This window comes from Mastomys coucha, unplaced genomic scaffold (assembly GCF_008632895.1).
Source record: "Mastomys coucha isolate ucsf_1 unplaced genomic scaffold, UCSF_Mcou_1 pScaffold6, whole genome shotgun sequence".
In the NCBI taxonomy this organism is placed as follows: domain Eukaryota; kingdom Metazoa; phylum Chordata; class Mammalia; order Rodentia; family Muridae; genus Mastomys; species Mastomys coucha.
This window is the reverse complement of record NW_022196912.1, coordinates 117,182,540-117,208,890: the sequence shown is the minus strand read 5'-3', so window position 1 is coordinate 117,208,890 and position 26,351 is coordinate 117,182,540. Positions and strand designations below refer to the sequence as shown.

General features: G+C 50.6%; 1 protein-coding gene and 1 long non-coding RNA gene across 6 annotated transcripts in view; one reads left to right on the top strand and one right to left on the bottom strand.

Moving 5' to 3' along the window:
* Positions 1 to 26,351, top strand: part of Asb2 (ankyrin repeat and SOCS box containing 2) — a 46,154-nt gene that overhangs the window by 11,531 nt on the left and 8,272 nt on the right. For 3 of the 4 annotated variants that reach the window (XM_031357550.1, XM_031357549.1, XM_031357552.1), the window contains exons 2-7: positions 9,545 to 9,821; positions 17,051 to 17,155; positions 19,227 to 19,393; positions 20,190 to 20,345; positions 21,865 to 22,110; positions 24,852 to 25,023. In XM_031357550.1, coding sequence (XP_031213410.1) covers positions 9,616 to 9,821; positions 17,051 to 17,155; positions 19,227 to 19,393; positions 20,190 to 20,345; positions 21,865 to 22,110; positions 24,852 to 25,023 — 1,052 coding nt within the window. In that variant the 5' untranslated portion in view covers positions 9,545 to 9,615. Of the gene's footprint in view, positions 1 to 9,544; positions 9,822 to 17,050; positions 17,156 to 18,066; positions 18,571 to 19,226; positions 19,394 to 20,189; positions 20,346 to 21,864; positions 22,111 to 24,851; positions 25,024 to 26,351 lie in introns of those variants that run through there. The other variant, XM_031357553.1, reaches the window with a different exon arrangement.
* Positions 193 to 24,979, bottom strand: LOC116080888. 2 transcript variants are annotated; one of them, XR_004114655.1, is made up of 2 exons: positions 24,703 to 24,979; positions 193 to 423 (listed from the first exon to the last, which is right to left on the bottom strand). It is a non-coding gene; the product is annotated as an uncharacterized LOC116080888 (long non-coding RNA). The 2 variants fall into 2 exon arrangements; XR_004114656.1 differs by lacking the exon at positions 24,703 to 24,979 and adding an exon at positions 18,220 to 18,542.

The following is a 26,351-nucleotide window of genomic DNA, read 5'->3' as shown; positions in this document are numbered from 1 at the left end:
CTCTCTCTCTCTCTCTCTCTCTCTCTCTCTCTGTTCCTTCTTTCCAGCTCTGCACATACTGGAGACTAGGTCTGGCAGGGAAGCAGGAAAGCAGCACCCTGCATGCATGTTAGCTATTCTTCTGGAGGACTCTGGCTTAGCGTGCCACTCTGTTGTGTGCTTCAAAACATGGACATGTGAAAAGAGTGAGCATAGGTGCTATTGCCAGGCGCATAGGGTCTCTGTTGTTGTCTGTGTCAGACAGGTGACTTTTGGAAATGCTTCCAGATTGAGCCAATGATGAGTGTTTTCCTGCAAGAGCACTCAGTGTCCGTTACACTAAGAGGGCTTCGCATGAACTGTGCTCCAGCTGACAACCTGGGTGCCGTGGGCTCTGCTTGCCACTTCTGGAGGTTTAGGAGAGGGTGTGGAATGAGAAGTTACCTAGATGAGAGTAAAGAAGAATTATTGGGATGCAGAGATACAAAACTATCTCATATATACATACATGTCCATGCACACACACCATATTTAAGGAGGCAATGGTCTTGGAAAGAGCAGATGGGAGGTCATCATGGCGAGCAAGGGGTCTCTGGGTGGAGGGACAGCTGAGACAAAGGGAGATTCGAATTGGGAAAGAAGGGGCTGCTGAGGGAAGACTCCCTGAGGTGGGAGGGAGAAATGAAGCCTCTGTGGAGGCTGGAGGGAGGAGCGCTCGCCCCAGGACCAGGGGGAGAGGAGACATACTTGCAAAGTGTATGAGCAAAGGGGAGACAGGTAGGGATTTATCTCGGGCTACATCTTGTGTTGTCAGGGAGATGGACTGACATGTACAGGCTGGTGATATGAAGGGACAGCAGGGATGTGACCAAGCCCTGCTTGGGGCAGGAAAACTCTCCTTCTACAAGGAGTCCGTGTGAGGCAAGGTTTGAGGGAATTTGGAGGGGCTCAGGCAGACTGCCAGACCAGCCCCCAGCCACAGCCCCACCTTAGTCACTAGTGGTTGTTAGCTTATTCTTGTTCAAAACACAGATGTGTGCCCACCAGAAAGAACCACCTCATAGTTCCGGTCCCTCCTGGCACAAGGAGGCACACCTGGTATGTACTGACCACCAGTGTTTTAGTAGTCTTGAGGCAGTGATTGGGGGCATCGTCTTTCTCCTCTGTGTGGGAGTCTGAAATGGTTTTATAATGAAGAACAATTCAGTTCATGTTAGCCGGTATCCATCAAAGACTTAATAGAGGTGAATTATTTCCCTGACCCCTCTCAAGGCCACCATGAGCATGAAGTAAATATTTTTCAATATTTGGAAACTGAGGTTGTGGGAGGTTAAGGGTCTTGTCTGGAGCCGGGCAGCAATGAGATGCTGAAATCAAGGCTAAGCTTCAGGACCTCCGGGGCTCGCATTCGCAGCTACAGCTCCTGCAGCTTTCAGGCTGACACTGTGGTGGTCACCATCTCTGTGAACTCGGTAGGACCTTCCCCTGATACGCCCATGGCATCATTAGGCACCATGTGTTGTCCATAGGCTAGATCTAAGAATCCCCCTGTAGGGGACACAGAATGTCTCCAGCCTGTCCAGAGTCCTCTGCTGCCTGGCGGGGGAGGAGTGTCCAGCCATGCCCACCCATCACTGTCACCTCCAGCTGCTGGCAGATAGCAGAGCTCGGCATTTCTAGAGACTAGGCAGAAACTGGGTCAGGGCCCTGGAATCCTGTGTCTAGCCCTGTGGACTGAGCCATACTGATGTGTCTGGATTCAGTGCAAGAGCCTGGGACACTGCCAGTCCCTGCAGGGCCTGGAGGCAGGGGAGAGGCCCTACACTCTGGCATCTGAGACAAAGGTGACTGGGTACTGGAGAGGCAACAGTATAGGGGCTGGGGGGATAAAGGGAAACCAGGCTTCCTGGAGTCCTCTTAGCTACTGCTCACAGGCAACACCTCAGGTGGCCTTTAGCTCTGTGAGGGACTGTCTCCTTAGAACATATTATTTGCCACAAAACCCAGAAAAGTTTTTTTGTTGTTGTTGTTTTGCTTTGTTTTTTTGTTTTGTTTTTGTTTTTGTTTTTTTGAGACAGGGTTTCTCTGTATAGCCCTGGCTGTCCTGGAACTCACTCTGTAGACCAGGCTGGCCTTGAACTCAGAAATCCACCTGCCTCTGCCTCCCAAGTGCTGGGATTAAAGGTGTGCGCCACCACCACCCTGCCAGAAAAGTATTTCTTCCTTTCTGCTTTTCTTCCCCGACCCCATCTCTCACCCTCTTCCTCACTGTCCTTATGAGGAGGTTTTCCCCAGTGTACTCCAGATCTAGGATTTCAGATGGCTTGGGGGGAGAGAGAGAGAGAGAGAGAGGGAGAGAGAGAGAGAGAGAGAGCCAGACTTACACAGAGAAGGATGGGTGTTCCACTGCAGATGGAGCCTCAGTTTCTACTTTCTGTATAATTAATCTCTGGTGTGGTGGTGGAGTGTGGGCAGAGTTAGCTTTGGGCAAGATCAATTCCCATTGGGACCTCTGTGGGCCTCAGTTTCCCCTCTACACAAAGGGAGAAGAGTCCTATGTGGTGGTGGTGACTGCGTTCTCTAGCCCAGAGCAGATCATATCACCCCTTCCCCCACACAACCACCGACCAAGCCTCAGAATGCCCAACGCCTTGATACCCCAAAGTCACAAGCTTGGCTGAGACCAGTATCAAAGCTCAGAGACTAGCAGCTGAGTCTGTTGTGTTTAGAAGCTGTGAGGCCTGGTCCATGTGCTTTTCCTGGAGAGACACCAACACATGTCCACTCATTCCAGATAGGACTTCTGACAGCAGTCCAAAGCACGACTCCACCCAAGTCCAGCTTGGCCAACCATTGAGTCATTTAGAGAGCATGGATAACAGGTCACTTACGGAAGTGTGGGTGACCCCAAAGCAGCCACACCAGTAGAAAGTCTCACCCTAGCCTAGACTTCCCTATAGCTGTGTAGATGGAGTCACCCTGCTGTTAACCCTCACAGCCTATACGAGCTAGCACAGTGGTTTTCAACCTTCCTAAAACCTCCTAAACCATTAATACAGTTCCTCATGTTGTGGTGACCCCAACCATAACATTATTTTCATTTCTACTTCATAACTGTAATTTTGCTACTGGTACCAGTCTGTGTTTTCCAATGATCTTTGGTGACCCATGTGAAAGGGTTGTTTGTTCCAAGGGGTCGAGATCCACAGGTTGAGAACTTCTGCTCTAGCACCTTCTGCAAACAGGAGACCACATACAGTTTGGGCAGAGTTGCACATGGCTGGGATGGATGTATAAGGGGGAGTGACTTGAAACCTCAGAGGAGGGCTGCCCTCTCTTCCATGAAGAAAGGTCAAAAGGTTGGGCCTTGAGGATCAGATGCAAGTGATATCAGCTCCTTGGATGACGATGATCAAATGGTTGTACACTGAGGTCTATAAAAAGGCTCTTCAGCCCTGTCCCTTGCTGTGATGGCATGGATGAGACATACCCTCATAGGTTTATAAATTTGGAAACAGGGTCCCCCATTGGTGGCACCATTGGGGTGGGGTGGGACTATGGGAAAATGAGGTTGTACTGGGGGAAGGGAATCTCTGGGGTGGCCTTTGAGAGCTCACAGCCCTACTTCCAGTTTTCTCTCTGCCTTGTGCTTGCCATTGGAGGTGCAAGCTCTCAGCTTCCTTTCTCTGTTTGGTGCCACGCCTGCCCTGTGTTGCCATGGTTCCCCACCATGATGGACTCTATCCCTCTGGAACTGTGAACCAAAATAAATTCTGTCTGTCATAAGTTGCTTTCAGTCATGATGTTTCATCACAGCAACAGAAAAGCGAACGATCCATTTGTCAAAGGCCCACCCGGGGACTTTGACCTGAGTTTCATCTTAGCCAGGGGATGAGACAAGCGTGGTGAAGAGTCACTTGTAGGAACCTGTGATGGTTTGTATAGGCTTGGCCCAGGGAGTGGCACTATTAGAAGGCGTGGTCTTGTTGGAGTAGGTGTGTCACTGTGAGCGTGGGCTTTAAGACCCTCACCCTAGCTGCCTGGAAGTGAGTATTCTGCAAGCATGTAGAGCTCTCAGCTCCTTCTGCACCATGCCTGTCTGCCATGTTCTCACTTTGATAACCATGGACTGAAGCTCTGAACCTATAAGCCAGTCCCAATTAAATGTTTGTCCTTATAAATCTTGCTTTGGCCATGGTGTCTCTTCACAGCAGAACCCTTGCCATTGTCTTTGGCATTTAGGGCTGGGGAGCCTGATGAAAAAGGGACAGGTAGATGTGCCTTTGGCCACTTCCATTCTGGCTCTCAGTCTTCCCATCTGTACAATGGAAAGGGAATACTCCCCAGGTGCTGCTCTAGCTTGCTTCCCTGCCACTGTGATAAAAGATATTGAGTGAAAACAATTGGCATGTTGTCCTAGGTTTGGAGTTGGGACTTGTTTGTCTTTCACTTCCACATCACAGTCTAATGTCGAGGGAAGCCAGGGCAGGAGCTCAAGGCAGGAACCTGAAGGCAGGTACCGAAGCAAGGATCATGGAGGAGCACTGCTTATCGGCTTGTTCTGCATTGGCTTACCTAGCTTACACAGCTCAGATCCACCTGCCCAACATGGCACTGCCCACAGTGGGTGGGGCCTTCCTCCATCAACTGAATGTCGACAGGCCAATCTGATGTCCACAGGTCAATCTGATGAAGGCAGTCCCTCAATTGAGAGTTCCTCATCCAGGTGTCACTCTTTTGTGACCAAACCTAACCAGCACAGGCCGAGAAGTCAACGGACTGTTTAGGACAGAGACAGAGCACTATTCAGGGTCCACAAGCACAGGCATGGTTGTTACTGTTCAAATATCAGAGCAGGAGGGCCTGGCAAGGAGAGCAGATCTCCATGTCTCCCATGGAGAAAGTTGAGCTGTGATGGTTGGCAGACCACTGCAAAGAATAAAACTGAGTACGGAGGGTGGGAGGGGACAAAAAACCACTGAGTAACTCTCGACTTTCTTCTTAGCCCCGGGCTAGTCCAAGCAGCCTGTCTCAGGACATTTGGGAGACTCTGGAACGTTCACAACAAATGAATGGACACTATGAATGTGTGAATGTTACATGTAGAGCTGTTAGGCACTGCTGGGATGGGTTCCTGGAACCTGTAGACAGCTAAGTCCACAGAGCTTGAGTCACACACCCATCCCTGGATTACCCACAGTCCCCTGCAAAGGAGGTCATTACACTGTATTGTTCAGGAATAATGTCTATACATGTTCAAGGAATAATGTCTACACGTGTTCATGACTACTTGAACATTTTTCCTGAATAATATTGAACTTGTTAGCTGAATTCATAGATGCAGAACCCACAGATTCTGAGCTGGCCATACATATATACATACAGATATGTATGTACTATGGTATATATACAGATATGTATATAGTATGATATATATATTTGAAAGCATATATTTATTATGTATGCACATATAATACACACTTATAGAGAATCTTTTAAAAATACGAAGTCTTTAGTTTCACTCCAAGCCTCCCCTAAAACCTTGAAAGGCAATGAGGCAGGGATGCTGCAGATAGTGGGGAGGCAGGGGGTGCTCGGAAGATGGCTCAGTGAGTAACTTGTCTTCCACACAATCATGAGCACTGGCTGTAGGATCCCCAGAACCCATCTAAAAACCCAGCAGGCATGGGAGCCTCCTGTGATCTCAGCACATAAAAGGCAGAGCCAGGGACCCATGAGTTTATTGAGAGACCCTGTGTCAATAAATGAAACCAAGACACCCCATCTCTACATGCATACATACCTCACCTGTACCCAGACGTGTGAACCCACATATACAGGTACACCACACACACGCACATGCACATGCACACGCACACACACACACACACACACACACATACGTGCGCACACACACACACACACACACACACACAGAGAGCCTCTCTCTTTCTCTTTCTTGCATATAAATGTAAGAAGTAAAAAAGAAAAGCAGCAGTTACGTGAGTCCAGAGGAGTCTTGTGTGAAGTCAGAGCTGCCTTCTAGCCCCTCTCTCATCACCTCCTCCTGGATGTGACTCACTTTACCCGAGGTCAGGCAGAAAAACAACACCCCTACTGCACACTCCTGATGCGGGCCAAGCAGTGACAAACATAAGTGTGCACACTGGTGGCAAGGAGCATTCTCTTTGGTTGGTAGTGCAGCTCTGAGGTGACATCTGGATCAGAACCATGGCCTTGCTCGGGAGCACAGTGCAGCAGCCCACCCTCTACACACATGCTCTAGTGCATATGTGACCCCCAAACTGAAAACCACATACCGTGCTTGCCCTGTGCCCTGCACCATTATATAACTCAAAACCCCTGAGGGACCCCACTTCCTGTACAGATGGTCACCCTGTACAGAGTGAAGTTGGGACTGTGAGGAGAAGGAAGGGCAGGCAGGTGGCCCCCAAGGTCTAGAACGACTAGAGGGTGGAGGGCTGGGGTCTGCAGCAGGCTGGATGAGGGTGCACATGGAGCCCACCTGTCCCAGCTCTGACCAGCTCTTGCCTTGTCACACTGCTCAGCGGACATGAGGCTAGCTTAGGTGCTGACAGCCATCCTTTTTACAGAAAGAAAAGGCTGACTTAGCCATCTTTTCTCTTTGTCCTGTCTTCATTTTAAATGGAGGAAAATCAGGAAGAAGTTAAGGCCATCATCATACGGTCCCTCTGAAAACTGCCAGCCAGGGCCGGCCCTGAATGAACAGGAGGAAGTGGAGGCTGCCTCCAGGGAGCTTCAAATCATATTCAGATCTTTTCCAGGCCCTCGATGTGTCAGACGTTGTCTCCATATCTGCTATAATATCATGCATCCTTCGAGCATAGCTACAAATCGAGGCTGATAGCATCTACTTCACGGGCTGCAATCCCGAACATGTCCAGCAGATGGCAGGGCAAGGCTACAGCAGGTAGCATGGGGTCCCCAGTCCAGAAACCAGCCAGCCTTTCAGGGAATTAAACATTATTTTGATTCTACTGTTTATTCTCCTGCACTTATTAAATACTTCTTGTGTGCCTGACCTTTGGTTAGGTCCTGGGGTTTTGACAGGAATGTGAAACTATTTTATGAATTCTGTAGGCTGGTAAGTCCATTGCAAGCAATCCAGTCGGCAATCTGTCTTGAGGGTTCCTAAAAACCTGTGCTCCTCTATGCACATTTCCCCTCACACCTGACCCGGGTCTCTAGCCAGGGGTTCTGGGTGCAAGAGGGTGGCTGTTTTCCAGCCATGCCCACTCTGCTGTGTTTCTTCACAGAAACCCCAGAATGTGATCTACTCCCACTGTGGCCCCCAACGCTACACGCACAGGAGGTCCCAGGACTAACAGGAGACAAGGCTCGCCCATCTTTCGGCGCTGCTTCAATCCTCATCACAGATCCCAGTGACCCCATATTCTCCGTGGTGACCCCATGCACTCCACTTTCTACTATTTTCCTATGAGCCATGTGGAGCAGGGGGAGGTTGTATTGCTTAGCTTTGAATTTGAGCCCCTCGACATTAATGAAGTGACTGCCTCTTGGTGTTTTGGTGGTAGGCAATTTGGATGTCCTCTTGGAGATGTGCTAGACCTGTTTTCTGGGTACCAGTTAGCCAGAGCCACAAGAACGCCACACAAGCAAAGCAATCCTTAGACCAAGCTCTGGTAACCAAGGTCCACACCTGCAGGTGGGAAAGACTCTTTGAGCTGCAGGTTGGAAATGGGGGCTGCGCCACAGTGGTTCCCACTCACTTGAGGGTAGTTCGGAGTGGGAGACACACTCCCACTGGCTGAGGGGGTTTGTCTCATCAACTAGACAGGGATCTCTGATGGGTGGAGCTTGCCTACCCTCAGGCGCCTGATACATTTCTTCCTCCTGGGGCTCAGGCTGCAAGGAAGAAAGTCTCGTGGGAAATTCTTAGTTCCTCGGGGCATGACAGAAGAGATCTCTCATGTGCCTAGTGTGTCGTTCCCCATTAGCTTCCCCTTGGGAAAGCAAGTCACCAGGACGTAGTCACCCAATATCTGAGAGGAAGAAGAAAGACGACTGTCTCTAGGGGAAAGGACATGAATATTTGCCAGAGTAGAAAGCTGGCACTCGGGGGATGTTTTTCAAAGGCCTCTTGTGACTTGAGTGCTCAGCCAGGGCTGAGAACCGTTGACCTGTGGTCGGGTTGCTGAATGCCAGTAAATATCACAAGTCAGGCTAATTTGGTTTCATTTGCTGACAGAGCCGCACTCTGCCTGCTCCGCTCTCTCTGAGGCATTTGTATCTTTTCAGAGAGAGTCCCTGTAATGAAATTGTTGTAATGGCTGGTTTTCACTAGAATATGAGATCCTAAGCATGGGCCCATGTCTGACTCATCTACGGCATTCTCAGCCCTCCCACAGTGAAGGGCAGTCTTGATGTGCCAATGTGGGACACAGCTGTGACTGAATGGCAGGAATATGCCCAACATGGTGTGGGCTCATGAGGCAAGAGGCAGGATGTTGAGATCTTTGTGTCCCCAAAAGGGTGCCTGACCCAGAGTAGTTGCACAAGAAATAATCTCTCAGTTAATGTATGAAGTCATACCTGGATAGATAGATAGGCTTCCTGGAATGGAAATGGTGAGTGGGTAGCTCTATGCATAGATACATTTAAAAGGGAATGGGTAGGAGCATGGGGGATATGTGGCTGAGGAAGTGGACAGACAGATGGATGGTGGGTAGATAGGTGAGCAGATGGATGGTTGGGAGGTCAGATAGACTGGCGAATGATGCTGGATGAAAGAGCTGAGGGGGTAGTGGTTGAGTGCACATGCTGGCCAATGGGGAGGAAGACGGATGGATGGGTATGATAGTCAGATGTTTGAACATGTGGGTGGATAGGAGAGTGAATGGGAGGACGGGTGGGAGGACAGGTGGGAGGATGGGTGGGAAGATGGGTGGGAGAGCGAATGGGATGATGGATAGATGAATGGGTGAAAGGAGGGATGGGGGATGGATGGGAGAGTGAATGGGAGGATGGATGGGAAAATGGGTGGGAAGATGAATGGGAGAGTGAATGGGAAGATGGATGGAAAGATGGATGGGAGGACGGGTAGTAGGATGGGTGGGAGGATGAGTGGGCATAGCCATAAGTGGTTAGACAAATGCATGAGGGGATGAGTAGATAGATGACAGTTTGAAGGATAGTGGGGTTGGTGAATAGTTGAGTATATGGATGGCTGTGAAGATGGGTGGATGCTTAGACAGATCCCATGGTCAACTGAATAAATTTTTTTTAAAAAAAGAGTGATCTGGAGAGCTGCCTCAATGGTTAAGAGCACTTGCTATTATTCATGGAGAGGACCAAGCTTGGTTCCCAACACTTGTACAACCACCTGTAAATCTACCTGCAGGAGATCTGTCAGCATCTGGCCTCCATATGCACCCACAGTCAGGTGTACACACTAACATGCAGGCACACACACACATGTTTAAAAATGTGCACAGTCTGCCCCGTGGGCAAACCTGGCTGTCTTGTGAAACACTCGGTGACTGAGGGCTTGGTTTCCTCACAGGGATCTGTCACCTGCTGTGTGCTGGCTACTGCTGAGTTGCTCTTCTGGAAGCTGGAGGAGAGGTGGCCAAGATGGCGACTGAGATCTCCACTCGGGGCAGACAACGTGCCATTGGACAAGAGGAATACAGCCTGTATAGCAGCCTGAGTGAAGAGGAGCTGGTCCAGATGGCCATCGAGCAGAGCCTGGCGGACAAGACTCGGGGCCCAACCCCTGCTGAGACCTCTGTGTCCTCTCGGACCAACCACCAGCCAGGCCATTTCCACCCATGGACCAGGTAAGGGAGGGGAAGCTAGTGGAGGGTGAATGGGCCCCTGGGCATCCCTCAAGCTTCAGATGCCCCAGGCTCTTCATCCTGAATCAAAATATCCTGCTCTCTGACCCTGTAGCTCTCTGCCATTTGTCATCTAATGTCACTGTTTGGTGTCACAGAGTGGGATGGGATCCGGATGCCTGTGGCCCAAGTCTTTCACATAAAATATAGTACTTGCTTATAACTTATGTAATCCTGCTAAGTATTTTAACTCATCACTAGGTCACTTTTTACTACAAATACGAATGGTACATGACTAACAACATTACAACCGACAAGAAAGATGTTCTGTAAGGCTCACTCCAGACAGGTTTTTCAAATATTTTTGATCTGAGGGTGGCTGACTCTGTGAGTGTGGAACTTCTGCTCTCTCGGGGTGGATTCCCTGTACTTCCACTTTTAAAAACTCTCTTAAGGACTCCCTAAGGTCTCTATGTTGAGGAACCCGAAGCCTAAGGCTGACTAACTGGCCCAGGGTCACAAGGCTAGGAACTAGGAAGTGACTAGCTCCAAAGCCCAGGCTTGGCCTTGCCTGACTGATTTAGGCTTGCATGCAGGGCACTGTTGCTCAGTGGGGCTAGTGCTGTCTGGGCAGTGCATCTATAGGAGTCACACCTGCAAAACAAGAGGAATCTGCCTGGCATCCTGATCCTGCCTGGTCCCCATGCCTCCCTCTCCCCAGCCCTCCCCTTACCCTGCCTGGTCTCCATGCCTCCCTCTCCCTGGCCTCCCCTTACCCCACCACCACCTCATCTTCCCAGCTGCAGGGCTTTTTAACACTATGACCTGAGGTCACATGAAAAGCCACCGACCCAGTCCACAGTGCCACTTAAGTAGTAGGAGAAACAAGTGGAGTTTTAAATCATCTTATAAAAACATATGTTTTGTGGCAAGGCCAAAGTACATAGCTCATGCTGATCTGGAACTCAATTGTGTAGCACAGGCTAGCTTTAAACTTTGAATCTCCCTGCCTTGGTCTCCTAATTACTGAGAAACCAGACATGTACAAGCATGACTCGCAATTTATATATATTTTATTTCTAAATATTATCATTTGTACTCATCACCAATATTAAAATTCTACACAAAGGGCCAGTGAGATGGCTCAGTGGGTAAAGATGCTTGCTTCCAAGCTGACAAGCTGAGTTTGAACCATGGTACCTATGTAGGACAACAAATTGTCCTCTAACCTCCCTGCAGGGGTACCACAGTGAGCACACATGTGCACACACACAGAGAGTAAATAATGTTTATTTATCTCTTGTCGAGCTTTTAAAATCATGTGTATTTCACATCTACAGAAGCCACATTCCAAGTGTTTACCGGCTGCATGGGGCCAGTGGCCACCAGATGGGGCAGGACTGATCTAGTGACACCTGCATTGCAGGGGCAGCCAGAAAGGACTAGGCATTTGCTCTTCAAATGCTTTTGGGAAAGAAATATATAAATGGTGAAGATGCTTTGGCTGTCCTCACCGACCCCACCCCCTGCCAAGGTTGTGCATGTGGGAGGTGGGGCACAAGGGGAAAAGTAAATTGCTGTACAGGTGGGATCTATGTGACTGTGGGCCGTGGGCCTCAAATCTCACTGTTCCCATCAGCCAGTGACCCCTATGTGACCTTGACCTTGGGATAGTTGCCCACTCCCTCTGAAGTTCTGCTTCCTTGTCTAACAACTTCAATGTACATGCTTTGCCAAAGTGAGCCACAGCAGACACAACTCTTAAGTGGGAAATGAACCATCTCAGCCCTGCCCCCAGGTTGACAATTGTCAATGTTTACACCAAGTCACACTGTTCCTCGATACTGTTAGTTAACCTGTATCCAACGGGCTGGGCCAAGGTCTGGGTGCCCTGTTCTGAGAGGCCCTTTCCACAGGGATGTCAGGCAGTGGGAAGGAGAACAAAGCCTTCAGGCTCCTAAGCTAGCCCTGACCACATCCCATTGGGGCCTCAGAAACCCTGTGCAGGGACCTGGCTCATCTGGTTCCTGTTTTGGCTAGTTCAGCTGAAGTCAAACGCAGGTTCCTCTTTCTCAGGAGAGGACCAGATAGAGACCAGATGAGACAGGAGCCACGCATCACTGAGCACCTGCAGCCTCCTCCGAAGCTCAGGAGCCCCTCCTGGGGCCAGGCAGTCTATAGGTTCTGCTGATTCTGCAGAAAGGCTTCCTCTTGCTCTCTCCACCTTGAACCATGCTGTGGACTCCTTACATCGACCTCCCCCGTGCAGAGGTCTAGGATCCCTGAGACTCATGACCAGAACCAGAAGTTAGAGAGCATACAGGACCTAAGAGCCCTGCACATCTCCATCTTTGGGTATTACAATATTAACAGACAGACTCTAGGACATCAAACAGGCTCCAGGGGGCTCCTTGTCATCCTTTGGGTTTCAGGTTAGCCATCCCTTTCTCAATGAATCCTGCCCTAACCACTTATCCTTTGTCCTGGTGGCCCCTACATGGATGGCCCTGGATGTTATAAGCCTTCTTCTGCCAGGTACCTGGGAAGTTCATTCAGGGTCTCAAATGCCCGTTCTGCTTTCTGAAGCCTAGTTCTCACCATATGGCAAATGGCCACTTATAAACAAGTGAATGGGTGGACAGAAGGACAAAGGGCCACAAGAAGGGAGGTGGCTTTGGAGGTTCAAGTGTTTTCTGTTTCATTTACTATATATGCAGTGACTTCAGATTAGATACCCCATCTCCCCATCTCAGTGAGTCCTGACCTAAGTGCTTCTTACTGTCCCTTCCCAAAATGGCAATAGCTGAAGCTTGCTCATCTTGAAGTAATACCCTCCTCTTCCTCCTCTCCCTCCTCCTCCTCCTCTTCCTCCTCTTTGTCTTCTTCTTCTTCTTCTTCTTCTTCTTCTTCTTCTTCTTCTTCTTCTTCTTCTTCTTCTTCTTCTTCTTCCTCTTCCTCCTCCTCCTCTTCCTCCTCCTCCTTCTCTTTTGGTGCTGGGGATGGAACTCAAACCCCTGCTTGGCAAGAACTCTGTTGCATACCCTCAGATCCCCTCACCCCCATGTAGTACAAACCCAGTGAAGAAAGATGGAGCCTTCCCTACACTCTGCAGCCTGCATTCACCCCCCCACACACACCCCGTTCCCTAGTCAAGGAGTCCCTAGAGCCCCAACCTCATGACTACCTCAGCTTCACTGAGCAGCTTCTGTGTCAGGCTAGGAGAGAGGCTCCTGAGAGCTTCCCAGTGACAGGACTTCTTGGGGACTAGGGGACATTGTTCACTGGTGCCTCCGTGCCTTTGTTACTGTAGGTACCTAATGGATATTTTTAGGCAAATAAACCACTTCAAAGCCAAGAACACACTTTGGGAAAGTACTTTGTCATCATTTTTAAAATGGAGTGCAGGGCAAGGAAACCATATGAGAGACGCCCCCCCCCCCCCCCCCCATGAAACATGAAGTCTCTTTTCAGGGCCATCTCCCCACAACCAGGTGAAGGGACAACGTGGGAACAGCCATGGAAGTCTCTTGCCAAGCCTGGGCCTGAGAGCTCCCAAGAGTCATACCTTGCCTCTTATCCAGTGGGGAACTTGGGTCCGTATACCCCTGACCAAGAGAGCCTGAGGTTAACTATGGAGAGGCAACTAGAACTGATCTTCAAAACCTTTAAATGCCTGCATTTTATTGAAGGTTGCTATTCTCAGAAGACCAAGGAGGGAACCACAAACCTGGACTAGCTTGGGATGGGATGCACGGCTGTAGATACCTCCAGTCAAACTACAGCCTGTGCTGGGTCCATCCTGGCACCTGGCCATCCTACCCCACCCACCCACCCAGTTTGCAGCCTGAGAAAGGTAAAGGCTGAAGGTGCATGGGAGCCCTGCAGGGCAGGCTCAGTAGTGAAGCTTGCTGTGTTTCAAGAAGGAGTAGACAAGCCCTACCTGGACCTCTTTTAGGTCACAACCTGTAGCCACATCCCACGGAAGCATGCTCCTCTCAGATGACTCAGCCCAGCGGTTAGCTCTGCTGGGAATTCCCCTGCCGCAGCCAGCAGAGGGGAAGTGGGGGCCTTCTACTTTGCTTTGAAAGCACAAAAGTCCCTCAGCTTCCCATCCAGCCTGAGACTCAGAGCTTGGGTACTGTGAGCAGCCACACTGCTGATTCTCAGACCGAGGTCATGCAACCCAAGTTCAGTGCTCCTAGAACAAGTTCTCTTGCTGTGATCTCAACCCCTCCCTGCAGCTCTGTGGGTGTGTGGCCTTGTCACGCACCTGTGACCTCTAAGCAGTTAAGGATCTACCATACTTGACACAGAGGTCTGTAATTCCAGTCCTTGACACCAGGCTTGGGATAGATAAGAGCCAGGGCCGCCACATTTCGGAACCTTTCGTGTCTGCTTTCTCATTCTGCCAGAATGGGAACGACACACCTCCGCTGCCTTGGAAGGTGGCAGGAGAGTGCTTGGAAGGGCTCTGAGAAATTTGTCTTGTGCGCTGGTGACCTGTAACCCAACCGTGACCTTGCATTACATCAGCCTTAGTGCCTTACCTCAGCTACAATCCTTGCTGTTAGCACTTCACATGTTTTTTTTTTTTTTTAACCTGTGTGCATCATCTTGCTGAAACATTTGAATGGTAGCTAAAGACCAGAGGCCACATGGACTTGGAATCCTAGGGCTTCGTGGAGAGCCCAGACCTGCTGACTGCAGAGATAGGCTGGCCGAAGCTGCTTTCCTAGGGCCAAGAGAGAGGGGAGCACTGGGCATATGCAGACAGGCTGTGCACATCCTTATCTTGGGGAATGGCTCTTGGATATGTATCACACTGAGTTTCTTCAGCCACATAGACAGTGATGCATACCTTCCCACCCCCTGGTTTGGTCCTGACCCTACTTTGCAAGTAAAGAAACAGAGGCACAAAGTTGGGGAAGAGCCTGTATATCTAAAGGCACGAAACCAATGTGGGGGTCATGGAGCAGAAGGGAAGGTTAGAAGGCAAGAAGAAGTCAGGCCCTGGAGGATGGCTGTCTGATCCTTAGACCTGTTCACCTGCCTCATGGGATGCTGAGCAGTGACCACTCTTGGCTTGCTCATCCATGAAAGGCAACAAGATTAATATTAATGTCCACCTTAATAAGAACAGAAGGAAAGTACTGACTGGATGCATCCATGCCTTGCACAGCTTGGAGATATGTATAGAAGGATATAATGAGTTGAGAGACGGGAAGACCGGTGACATGGAGGACAAGGCTTCAGCCTGTTTTGAACCACTCCTGCTCTTCTCTCTCTCAGGCCTCTACTGTGCACCACAAGCCTGGCTTTGCTGAGGGATCCACAGAGTCTGAGGCCCTACCTTCCCAAGGTCCTCTTTACAGCACCTGTACCCCACAGGGTACAGCCTCAGAATTAAATCCTAGACTCCACAGACAGCACCCTGCCACCTCCCCGTCTGGGCAGCAAGGAGAGAGTGCTTGGTATTTAGATTGACCTGCTGCTAGGAGATGATAAGGGGTGGAGTCTATTGTCCCTGCATCCCCAGCCAGGAGCAGAGTGGACTGGATACCCCATCTCCATCAGGCAGGCCATCTGGTAGAGTGGGATCAAGACTCAGTAGAAGAAAGTAAAGTGAACCCCTGGCTTGAGTCGAGTCCTCTCTCTGTGGTAGCTGGCTTTCTTTTTCCACTAAAACCCCAGGGGATGTGGCTTAAAGGAGAAAGGATTTATTCAGGCCCATGGTTCCAGAGGTTTCAGTCTGTGGCCAGTAGCCCACTGTTGTTGGCCCAAGATACAGCAGAATATCATGGCAGTGGAAATTTGTGGCATAGGAGGCTGCTTGCTCATGGTAGCCAAGAAGCAATGAAGGAGAGGGAAAGGGGCAGAGGGCCTGTTCCTTTCAACACCTGAGTCGAATGCCCTCTGTTTCCACCACCTTCCCACAGTGTCACCCATCCTCTTGTTGATATGATAAAAAAACTCTGTAAAGATGCAACTTGGTAGGAAAATGGTTCACTCCAGCTTACAATCCCAGGTTCTAGTCCATCACTGGGGGAAAGTCACAGCGGCAGGACCCCATCTGGTGACTTCTCGATGGCTGGCAGTGTAGAGTAGAGAGAAACGAATGCACCTGCATGCTTGCTTGTGCTCAGCCTGATTCTGCTACTCAAACATACAGTTCAGGACCTCTTGCCTAAGTATTGGTGCCACCCACAGTAGACCCGGTCTTCACAGATCAGTATAACTTAAGACAACACCCACAGACATGCACAGAGGCCAACCCAATTTAGCCAATCGAATTGAGATTCTCTTCCCAGCTGATTCCAGGCCGGGTCAAGTTGACAATTAAAGCTACCTGTCACAGCATCCAATTCTGAACCAGTCAATGAGTCAAAATCCAAGGATGAGAACAGAGCCCTCTTGATCCCTGCCGCTTCCCCAAGGCACACCATAGAATGCTACTGAAGTGGGGACAAGCCTTCAACGCAGGAGCCTTTGAGGGACACCGTGCTCCACAAGACAGCTAAGCATTTCACACTGGCTCTTGAGATAGGGGCTGCTCTCTTTCCAGTACACAGGTAGGAAAAGTAAAACACATGGAAGAAGAGCTTGTCTGCAGGTCACACTCGTGGCAGCATCTGGGTTTAAATCCCTGTCTGACCTTCCTTACACACACCTTCTAGACTACTGGGTCCCCAGAGGACTATGGGGTACACAGCCCTCTTTCTTATAGGAAGCCAGCAAGGTGAGGTGGAGGGTCCACATATCTTGGCTTCTCAGAGTGGCTCCTCTATTCCCTAGCTTGTCCAGGAATCTCTTCTCCAGCCCCACTGAGATTCCCCCATGGCTTTTCATCCCTACGCCTGCCACTGACCCACCGCTTCTCACATCCTCTCTGGTGAAGAATGTCACCTTGCCTCATATCTGCGCCCTTGTGGTTGGCTGGGGAGGGGGGCGGTGGGGGCGGGGGTGAGGTTAACCTCATTGTTGTCTTATATGGTCATTTAAATCTCCAAGGGCTTCCTCCAAGGGCCAAAAATAATCCAGAGACACAGCAGCTGTGTCCAGCACACAGAGAGGACCCGGCCCGGCCATCTGCTTTGGTTCAGAGCCCTGTGTCTGTCTGTCACTTAGACTCTTTCTCCCAGCTCGCCCTCCATCCTCCTTCCTGGCTCCGGCATGACCCGCTTCTCCTATGCAGAGTACTTCGCTTTGTTTCACTCTGGCTCTACACCTTCCAGGTCCTCCTCATCTCCCGAGAGCCCACCGGCCCGAGCACCCCTGGGCCTGTTCCAAGGGGTCATGCAGAAGTATAGCAGTAACCTGTTCAAGACCTCCCAGATGGCGTAAGTGACCCCCCACCTGGGCCCAAGACCACCCAGCTCACACCTCCAGCTGAGGCGGCAGGGAGAAGGGCAGGTTTGCAGCCCTAGATCCTTCCTGCTGTGTCTAGATTCTAGTGCTCCTACTGAGCTAGGCACAGGGACCCCAGCCTGATGCCCGCTAGGATTGGCATTCAGGCTGTGCTTTGGGACTGACCCCTCAGATAGTCTCAGAGATTGTGACCCTGTGGCTGGAGGAGTTCCATGGGACTCTGAATCTGGGGAGGGAGAGTTTCAAAGGGCCGGTGTGTGGGGGTGGGGAGAGACGAGGAGTTGGCTTTCATTCCCATTCATCCCTGTCTTGTGTCTCCCCACGCCACTTCCAGGGGTTCATCTGTGCACATCTAAATCTCCACCCAAAACACTTCATTTAAGGGCCAGGTGCCAAAGCCCAGAACTAATCGATTAACCGGGGCCAAAGCAGAGGTTTCTGCCTGGGGTATGGAGCTAACGGGATATTTGTACCTCCCTCCTTGCTCTAGCTCAGAGTGGCCCTAAAGGCATTTAAAAGAAAAAAGAAGGCCCTTTGCTGGCACCCTGTTTCTGTGTGGCAGAGAGGAGGATACAGCTGGCCAGTTCTCACTCTTGCCTCCCCAAGCCCTATGGGCACCACCTTGTCCTTGGGGCTTTGGGGTTGGCAAAAAAAGAAAGTTCCAGTTCTGATCTCAGTACAACTGTCTACCTATGCATGCCTGCCATAGGAGGGCCTGCCATAGGAGGGCCTGCCCCCCAGTCTCCCTTTTCTGCAAGCTGTCTTCCAAGGCCCTGTGCAGCTTGCTTCTAGTCCTTGGTGGTTTAACATGCCTGGCAGCGTCTCCCTCTCTGGGGTGGGGACTTTGTTTGGGCTCATGGGGAAGCTGCTAGTGTGTGTGAAACACTGAGGGTCCCGGGATCTGTGAACCCCAGCTGAGGAGATCCACTCTGGGGAGTGGGTGCTGACAGCAAGTATTACATAGTGGGAACCTCCCCTCACTGAGGCCACAGGACCAGCCAGCCCATTCCCCGCCACTTCATCAGTGGCCACATACCCCTTAGGGCCCTCCCTGAGACTGATGGGGGTTGGTCCTGTTGCTCCTGAGTGGCTCCCAAGCAGGTGGCTATGACGGTGTTGACGGACCTTCAGGATCTAGCTGGTCATCTCTTGTCCTTGTTGGGTCTCTGGCTTCACCCTGTATCTGCTATTAATAACCCCGAGCCTGAGATGCAGGAGGAAGTGTCGCATGCTGGAGGAAGCAGCTGGGAGTGTTTGGGGGCTGGTCCCAGAGATTCCCCCTAAACCCACCCTAGCTCCTGATCCTAGGATCCTAGACAGTTATGGTCCCTACCTGACTTGGTAGCAGGGGACAAAAGGAAAGAGATTGCAGAGAACTAACAGACGAGTAAGTAAATGGATAAATGAAAAAAAAAAAAAAATTGCCTTCAATGACCCAAACAAAGATGCCCCTGCACCGTGGCCTTGAAATCTTTTGACATTTAGAAATTTTAAACTGTGAAGGATTCTAATTTATTAATCCTTCGAGTATTGTCATTTTGCAGCAGCTGGGAGTAGGGATAATGGATTCGATGCGGGAGATGGGGAGACAGGAAGGCTGTGGTAACAGGGAAGGGAGGGACCTTGGCAGGTCCTTGCCTTTGGGAGCTCTTGCGAGCCTTCAGCCCTGTAGGTAGCTGTGTGTGGTACAAATCAGAGGGCCCTCTTTTGTGAAGGCCCCTAGTTACTGCAAGATTCCTCTGCAGTTGTTAGCCAGTGTTAGCACTCTGTGCCTGAGTCTCCCTGGTAGAAACCGTTTGGGTGTGACATTAGCTTCAGCCACAGAAAGTCTCAGGGCTGCTGGGTTCCCACCCTAATTCGCTTGCATCCAGTGATCTGGGGAAGACAAGCATTAGGCCCAGAACAAGCTGGATATGCAAGAAGGAGAGGCCCCAGATCGGACTGGCTCCTGCCCTCCAGCAGGTCCTCTTTGCTCTCAGGAGCCAGGCTACCTGGCCCTGCCTCTGCCTACAGCTGAGAACTGGTTGCTGCTTGCTCTCACAGGGCTATGGACCCTGTGCTGAAGGCCATCAAGGAAGGGGATGAGGAAGCCTTGAAGGTCATGATCCAGGATGGGAAGAATCTTGCAGAGCCCAACAAGGAGGGCTGGCTGCCGCTTCATGAGGCTGCCTACTATGGCCAGCTGGGCTGCCTGAAAGTCCTGCAGCAAGGTGAGGGGTCACCTCTGAAGGGTCAGCAGGGGACAGGGCTCTCTCTTGGTAAAGAGGGCAGGCAGTGTAATAGTCTTCACAGACATAGTTAAAATCACTGTGTTGGGGTGGGGGTGGGTGGGATGGGGTGGAGAGTGGGGGTTGAGGGTAGGGGTGGGGTGGACAAGCCTCTCCCTGTTCCAGCCCCTGCCTCATGCTGCTGTCTCTCCATGCCTTTCAGCCAGCAAAACATAATTCCTAGAAAAAGAACGAGGGAAGAGCTAAGTTCTGGGACGGCCACTGCTGGTTTGTTCCAGAATGTTCCAGGGGCTGATTTGGTGTGGAAAGGCTCAGGCACAACTCTGCCTGTGTACTGCCAAGTCTGTTCCCACTAACTGTGGGACCCTGGGCTAGTTCTGTCTCATCTCCAGATTCCATCTTTCTATTAGGCCAGATTAGGATTAATAATACCAACAGGAAGGTATTACTCTGGCTTTTGAATGATCCCATCAACCACGCCTGGAGAAAAAGTTACACAAGATATGGCCATTCTAGCAGTGACTAAGAAGGCAAAGGAAAAATAGACATTTTAGAGCGAGGGGCCCAACCTGGGAAGGCTTCCCAGAGGAAGTGGCATCTAGTTGCATTTCTATAGCCAGGAACCCAAGCTGGTCATGGAGGACAAGATGAAGATGGTCTGGGCTTAATAGAATTCAGAGGAAGCAGTTCCATGCTCATCCGTAGAACTGCGAGGAAGTCAGAACACGTCTGTTGGTAGGGTGGTACTTTACAGCACAGATTTCCTGGTCTCCCCCAGCCTACCCAGGGACCATTGACCAGCGCACACTGCAGGAAGAGACAGCATTATACCTGGCTACGTGCAGAGAGCACCTGGATTGCCTCCTGTCGCTGCTCCAGGCAGGGGCAGAGCCTGACATCTCTAACAAATCCAGGGAGACTCCACTTTACAAAGGTAAGTCCCTAGGCTGGGCTTCTCACGGGCCAGGAAGTCCAGAAGTAAATGGGCAGCTTTCACACTGTTCCCACGAACGCCCAGCTCTGAGGGGTCCATTTTGCAGAGGGCAGAACCCCTCCAAGATGCATGATGCATGCTAATTAGATCTTTCGTTTACACATGGGATCACCCAACACAGCCCACAGGTCAACATGCTGCAGGGGTGGGTCACTGCAGCCTAAAACTGAAAAGATGGGACATATGTCTGTGGCTTACATCAAACATGGACACACACTCAGACTACAAGCATGCAGGGCTTGGCAAGAGGCTTGGTGGGAATGCGTGGAGGGGGTGCTCACAGAGGGATGGCTAGGCTGAACCCCAACAGGAAGACATTTACCAGCTGGCTGAGCTTCTGCAACAGCATGGGCAGAGGCCAGACAGTGGGAGAAGGAGTGCACACCTCTGCTATGTTTATGTAGGCAAAGCCTCCTGGCTAGCTCAGCGCTACTTCAAAGGTATGCACTGGTTGCAAAAGCCAAGTCCAGTGTCAATGGGCAGATAACCCATCACAATAGCTGGCACCTACTGAGTACTTCTACGCTAGGAAAGGCATGTGCTTTAAGTCCTCATATGCATCTCCACACCTGTCAGTGTTGCCAGGGTTCTTCTCATTTTATATGTAAGGACCAAAGGCACCTCTGTGATTTGGCATCCAGCACATAAAATATTCTGCAGGCACCTGAACTCAACCCGGAAGTGTCTTCTCTGGGGCCCTTAGCTGTTACCACGTGAGACCTCAGCTGTCTCAAAGAAAGCTGTAGGAAACATACCAAATGCCAGCCCAGTGGCTTGGCCTTGGACCTATTAGGTACCAAAGCCCTAGCTCCTGGCTCCTGGATGTGGCCTCCTGTGGACCCTCCCCTGATCCTCCTCTAGGAGGGCTTGGCTGTGTGGTTCAAGAGAGAAGGCTAGCACTCATGAGGTGGAGAAAGGAACTCCTTGAAACACCACAGGCAGCCGCTTGCCCCACTTGCTGTCTGTTCTTCAGGGAGGTTTCAAAAGCCATTAATTGGCTCACATTCCTTGGTGACTCCAATGCCCTCTGTAGCTCCCTAGTGAGAACTGGGGGCCACAGCCAAGGGCACAATCAGGGTCTTTTGACAGAAGAAGTTGAAGAGGAGGTTTGAGGACGATGAGAAAGATGGGTTGTGCTCAGAAGAGAATGCCAAGCTAAATGAGCAGCCTTTGCTGCTAGTGTCTGATGTAACATTGAAAAGGATGATGAGTTAGGGACACGCTAGAACATTCTAGGGGACAGAGTCTCTGAACATAACTTCCTGGGTTTGAATCCCAGTTCTGACACTTAGTCTCTGTGTGACTCTGGGTAAGTCACTTGCCATCTCTGTGTTCCACCCGCCTCACTTACAGACGTAGATACTGACATTGGGTTCTTCATGGGTAGTTGGAAGGATTAAACTAGTCAATCATTAAACCTTCAGGGCCACACTGACTGTCTTACTTCTCCCGGGTCTAGCCTGTGAGCGCAAGAACGCCGAGGCGGTGAGGATACTGGTGCGATACAACGCAGACGCCAACCACCGCTGTAACAGGGGCTGGACCGCGCTGCATGAGTCTGTCTCACGCAATGACCTGGAGGTCATGGAGATCCTAGTGAGCGGTGGGGCCAAGGTGGAGGCCAAGAATGTCTACAGCATCACCCCCTTGTTTGTGGCTGCCCAGAGCGGGCAGCTGGAGGCCCTGAGGTTCCTGGCCAAGCATGGTGAGTGGTCACACAAAACAGCTGCCGAGGACCTCAGAGGTCAACTGGGAAGGAAAGTTGAATCTTGTGGGCATCCTTTGATCCAGGGCCCGGCAGGGCTGTGTTGAGGACCCTGAGGCCAGGTTTAGGCTCAACAGAGCTATGGTGAGGTGCTGCTAGGTGCTTCCTGTCTTACTATCTAGATCCAGCCCAACATCCTCCTTTCACAAAAGAGGAATCTGAGGCCTGGAAAGGGGAAGCGACTTATCTACGGAATTAGCCATACAGCTATCTAGATTTTTGGACTGTTGATGCCCAAACCACTATACATCACACTGCTGGGCCAGAAAGACCTCATCCTTGGAGAGGATCATCCAAGGAGATCACATCCTTGTTTTGCAGGTGATAAAACCAAGGAAGGACCAGGGTGGGAAAGTGATCTGTCCAAGATCACACAGTAGGTTATTGATACACACGGGATTTGAACCCAGGTCTCTGTCCTAGTTTCTCATTAAAAACAAAACAAAGCAAAACAAAAAAAAACAAAAAAATTTAACAGGAGAAACTAAAACCATACGGCTTGCACCATGATGTTGCAGTAGCAGAGACCTCAAAAACATGAATAAAAACTGTATTTTGACAACCTGCTCCGAGCTCTCCTGCGATTGCCTTCCCCTCTCAATGGAAGGAAGGTCCATCTTGAACACTGGAGAGGCTGGGGCTAGGCAGAGGCTGTGGGGCTGTGCTGCAACAAATCAGTGAGGACCTACTGTGTCCCAGGCCTCTTGCTAAGCCTGGACCTACGACAGATAGGAAGCATGTGACCCAGGTACCGTCCCAACCCCACTGGATACTTGAGGGGATTGACACCCAAAAAGGTTTAGTGATTGCTCGCTATGATAGCCTGGGTTTGACCTGGGTCTGCCTCTCAGCCTAGGAAATCGACCCTGGGCCTGACTAAGGCTCTTAGCCAGGAATGACAGCAATGAACGCCCTGACACCACAGTGGAATCCTGGAGCCTAGGCCAGCAGGCCATGCTGAGGGCAAGGGCACAGTGGGGGAGGGGAACCACCCTCTCCAGGCAGTAGCCCTATCCCCTGCAGATATTGAGGCAGGGACTGCTCCCTTTGTAGGGGGTTAAAGCCAGTTCCTACACAAATATTTCCCTTATGTGAGGAGGCTGCTTTGCTGGCAAAGGCCTGCTGGGGAGCCTGAGCCTGAGGCCCAGAGGTTTGTTAAAGGTGTCCCCTTTAAGGGGACACTGAGGGAAGGGCCAGTCTCTGCCCTGAGCTCTGTCTAGACAGCAGCGGCTTCTGAGCCTGGTGCTGCATTTCTGTTATCTTATTTACACTTTGTTGTAAACAAGAGAGGGCAAGATGATGATTCTTGACTAACAAACAAGTAAATTGAGGCTTCTAAAAGCCGTCTAAGGCCCCAGAGCTTGGGAGTCATGAACCAGACTGTTAATGGTCCTAATGGGCCCTCAAGGCCAGAGCAAGTCCACTGCTGTTGAAAATGAAGTCATCGGAAAGGGTGAGAGGAGCTGTGGTTGACACAAGCCTTTGATCTCAGCCTTCACTGAACTATCTCAGCTCATCTGCATCTGCAGCGTGAAGCCTCCTTCCCTCTACAAAGAAGTCACGTGTACACCGGTTCTCTCTCTCACTCCATGAGATGCAGAAGATGTAAAAGATAAGATGAAGGCAGGAAGCCACCACCAGGCTTCAGCCCCCTTCCTACAAGCATGGCCCAGTGTTTAGTTTCTTTTTTTTAATTTATTTTTATTATTTTTTAAAGTGTATATGTGTGTATGTGTGTAGGTATGTGTATGTTTGTGTATGTGCACGTGTGTGATGTATATGTGAATATAAGTACCCACAGATATCAAATCTACTGGAGCTGGAGTTATGGGTAGTTGTGAGCCACTGTGTGGGTACTGGGAACTGAAGGCTGTGTCCTCTGTAAGATGTGTACATGGTCTTCACCATGGAGTCATTTCTACGGTCCCTCCATGGTTCCTTTAGAGCATGACAGAAGCCAGCTCTTTCCTGTTTCAGATGGAGAACAAAACAAACCCAGGACTGGGGATATGGCTCAGTTGGTAGAGTGCTTGCCTAGCATGCACAAAGCCTTGGGTCTAATATCCAGCACTGAATAAACCAGTGTGGTGGTTCACACCTGTAATCCCAGCACTCTAGAGTTAGAGGCAGGAGGTTCAAAAGTTCAAGACCATCCTTGGCTACATATGGAATTTAAGGCGAGCCTAGGCTACATGAGATGATGCCTCAGACCAACCAACCAACCGTCAACCATCAACCCTAAATCCAACTAACAGAGTCAGTAGGATTTCCTTTAAGGAGCTTTGTGCTCAGCTGGAGCTGCTGCTGCTGCCAGGACACACAGCCTAGGGCCCACAGTGAGGGCTGAAAGCCTAGTCTAGAATACATCTTCTGACCATACGTTCAAGTTTGGCTTCACATCTATGAGTGGATTATCCTGGGTCCTTTCGTGTCCTGTGTCCTGGTCTGTGATGAAAAAACTTGACCTCCCGGGGCTCCCTATGGATTCAGAGAAACAGTGTAGGCGTGGCTTTGTACAGATAAGGAACTTACCTTAGCTCTGATGCCCGAGGGATCCATGTGGATTCAGCCAGTAGTCATGGCCCAGCACACAGCGGTTAGCTTGGATGCGCTCACCACACAGCGGCACTGAATTTTGGCAGGACCACTGATTGTTCATGGCTCCACTTCTCTGTTTCTAGGTGCAGACATCAACACGCAGGCCAGCGACAGCGCATCAGCCCTCTACGAGGCCTGCAAGAATGAGCATGAGGACGTGGTAGAGTTTCTTCTCTCACAGGGCGCTGACGCTAACAAAGCCAACAAGGACGGCCTGCTCCCACTGCATGTTGCCTCCAAGAAGGGCAACTATAGGTCAGTCCATAGCCCTCACGTGCACAGCACAGCTCTCTGAGGATGCCTAAGGAGGGCAGGGCACTTGCTCTCCATGGCCCTTGAGAGGACTTTTTCTTTGTTTGCTTGTTTGTTTTGGTTTTTTTTTTTTTTTTGGTGGGGTGGGAGGATGTAGAGAGAACCTTCCAGGCAACTAGCTGGTTGCTGAGGATGCCCACAGCAACGGAGAGGGACCAGTCACCGGGCACCTCCTTGCACTCCCTGTTCAGTGGGGAGAAGCTCAACTTCTCTAGAAACAGTCTGTGGGAGGGAAGGCATATACATTCATAGGTGATCCCTCCCCGACAAACACAGAGAAGAACAGTCTGTCTATATGTATTCATAAGATCACCCAGACCTGAGCTCCATGGTGGCCCCAGCAGAAGGGACCTGGTAAGGACCAGAGCAGACTGTACTGCAGGCTGCCCATATGGGCTTGTGTGCCCACTGCAGGCCCCCTCCAGGTACATGTTCACTCTCCTCTTCAGTCGCATAACATTGGCTATGATGGGAGTTTATACACCATGGAGTGCGCTTCTCTCTGGCACCTCCAACACCCCACTCATCTGAGAGCCAATTGCTAGGATAGCCATTCCCACTGTGGGTGGGAAAGGATGCTTGGAGGAGGGTCGGGAGAATGCTGGTTGTCCTTGCAGACGGACACTGATCATTTCTAAAGTGTGGACTCATTGCCCAGCTGTGGAATGGCCTCTTTTACAGAACAAGAAACTGGCTGGGTAGCTAAGAGCTTCGTGCCTTAGTGGGACCAGTCCCACACCTAGGACATTTTCTACTGGTTGGGTAGTTCCCAGCCATGAACCCTGTCAAGCTTTCTTTTTATTTCAGACAATTTTCATTAGTTTTAAAATACTTTTTTTTCCTTAAAATGGTTTCCAAAGGAAACATTTATCACTGTGGAATAGCGAAGCGATAATTTACAGTTACTAGAAAACCCATGCCATGTGCCCTGGAAGTGCTCTAACGTTTCAGACTCTTAGAAGAAAGAGAACAGATTATGCTTGGCATTGTCAGTGAGGCAGGGGGATGTACAAGGGAAGAGAGACAGCCACAGAAGATGAAGCAAAGGCCCCAGAAGTCTACAGTGCTCTCCAGAGCCACAGACCTTCCTGTAAGCGTACACAGCCCATTTCCTAAGGGCTTCCCAGTAAAGGGTTAAGGTTAGATTCCCAGCAGCCCCTGCCACCTGGCTGGGCCACTGCTCTTTGCTCACACCCTGGGCATGTGGCATTAGAGGTCCTCCCCATGCTGGCCTCCCACAGGCTGAGCAGGGATTTGATGTGACATTCCAT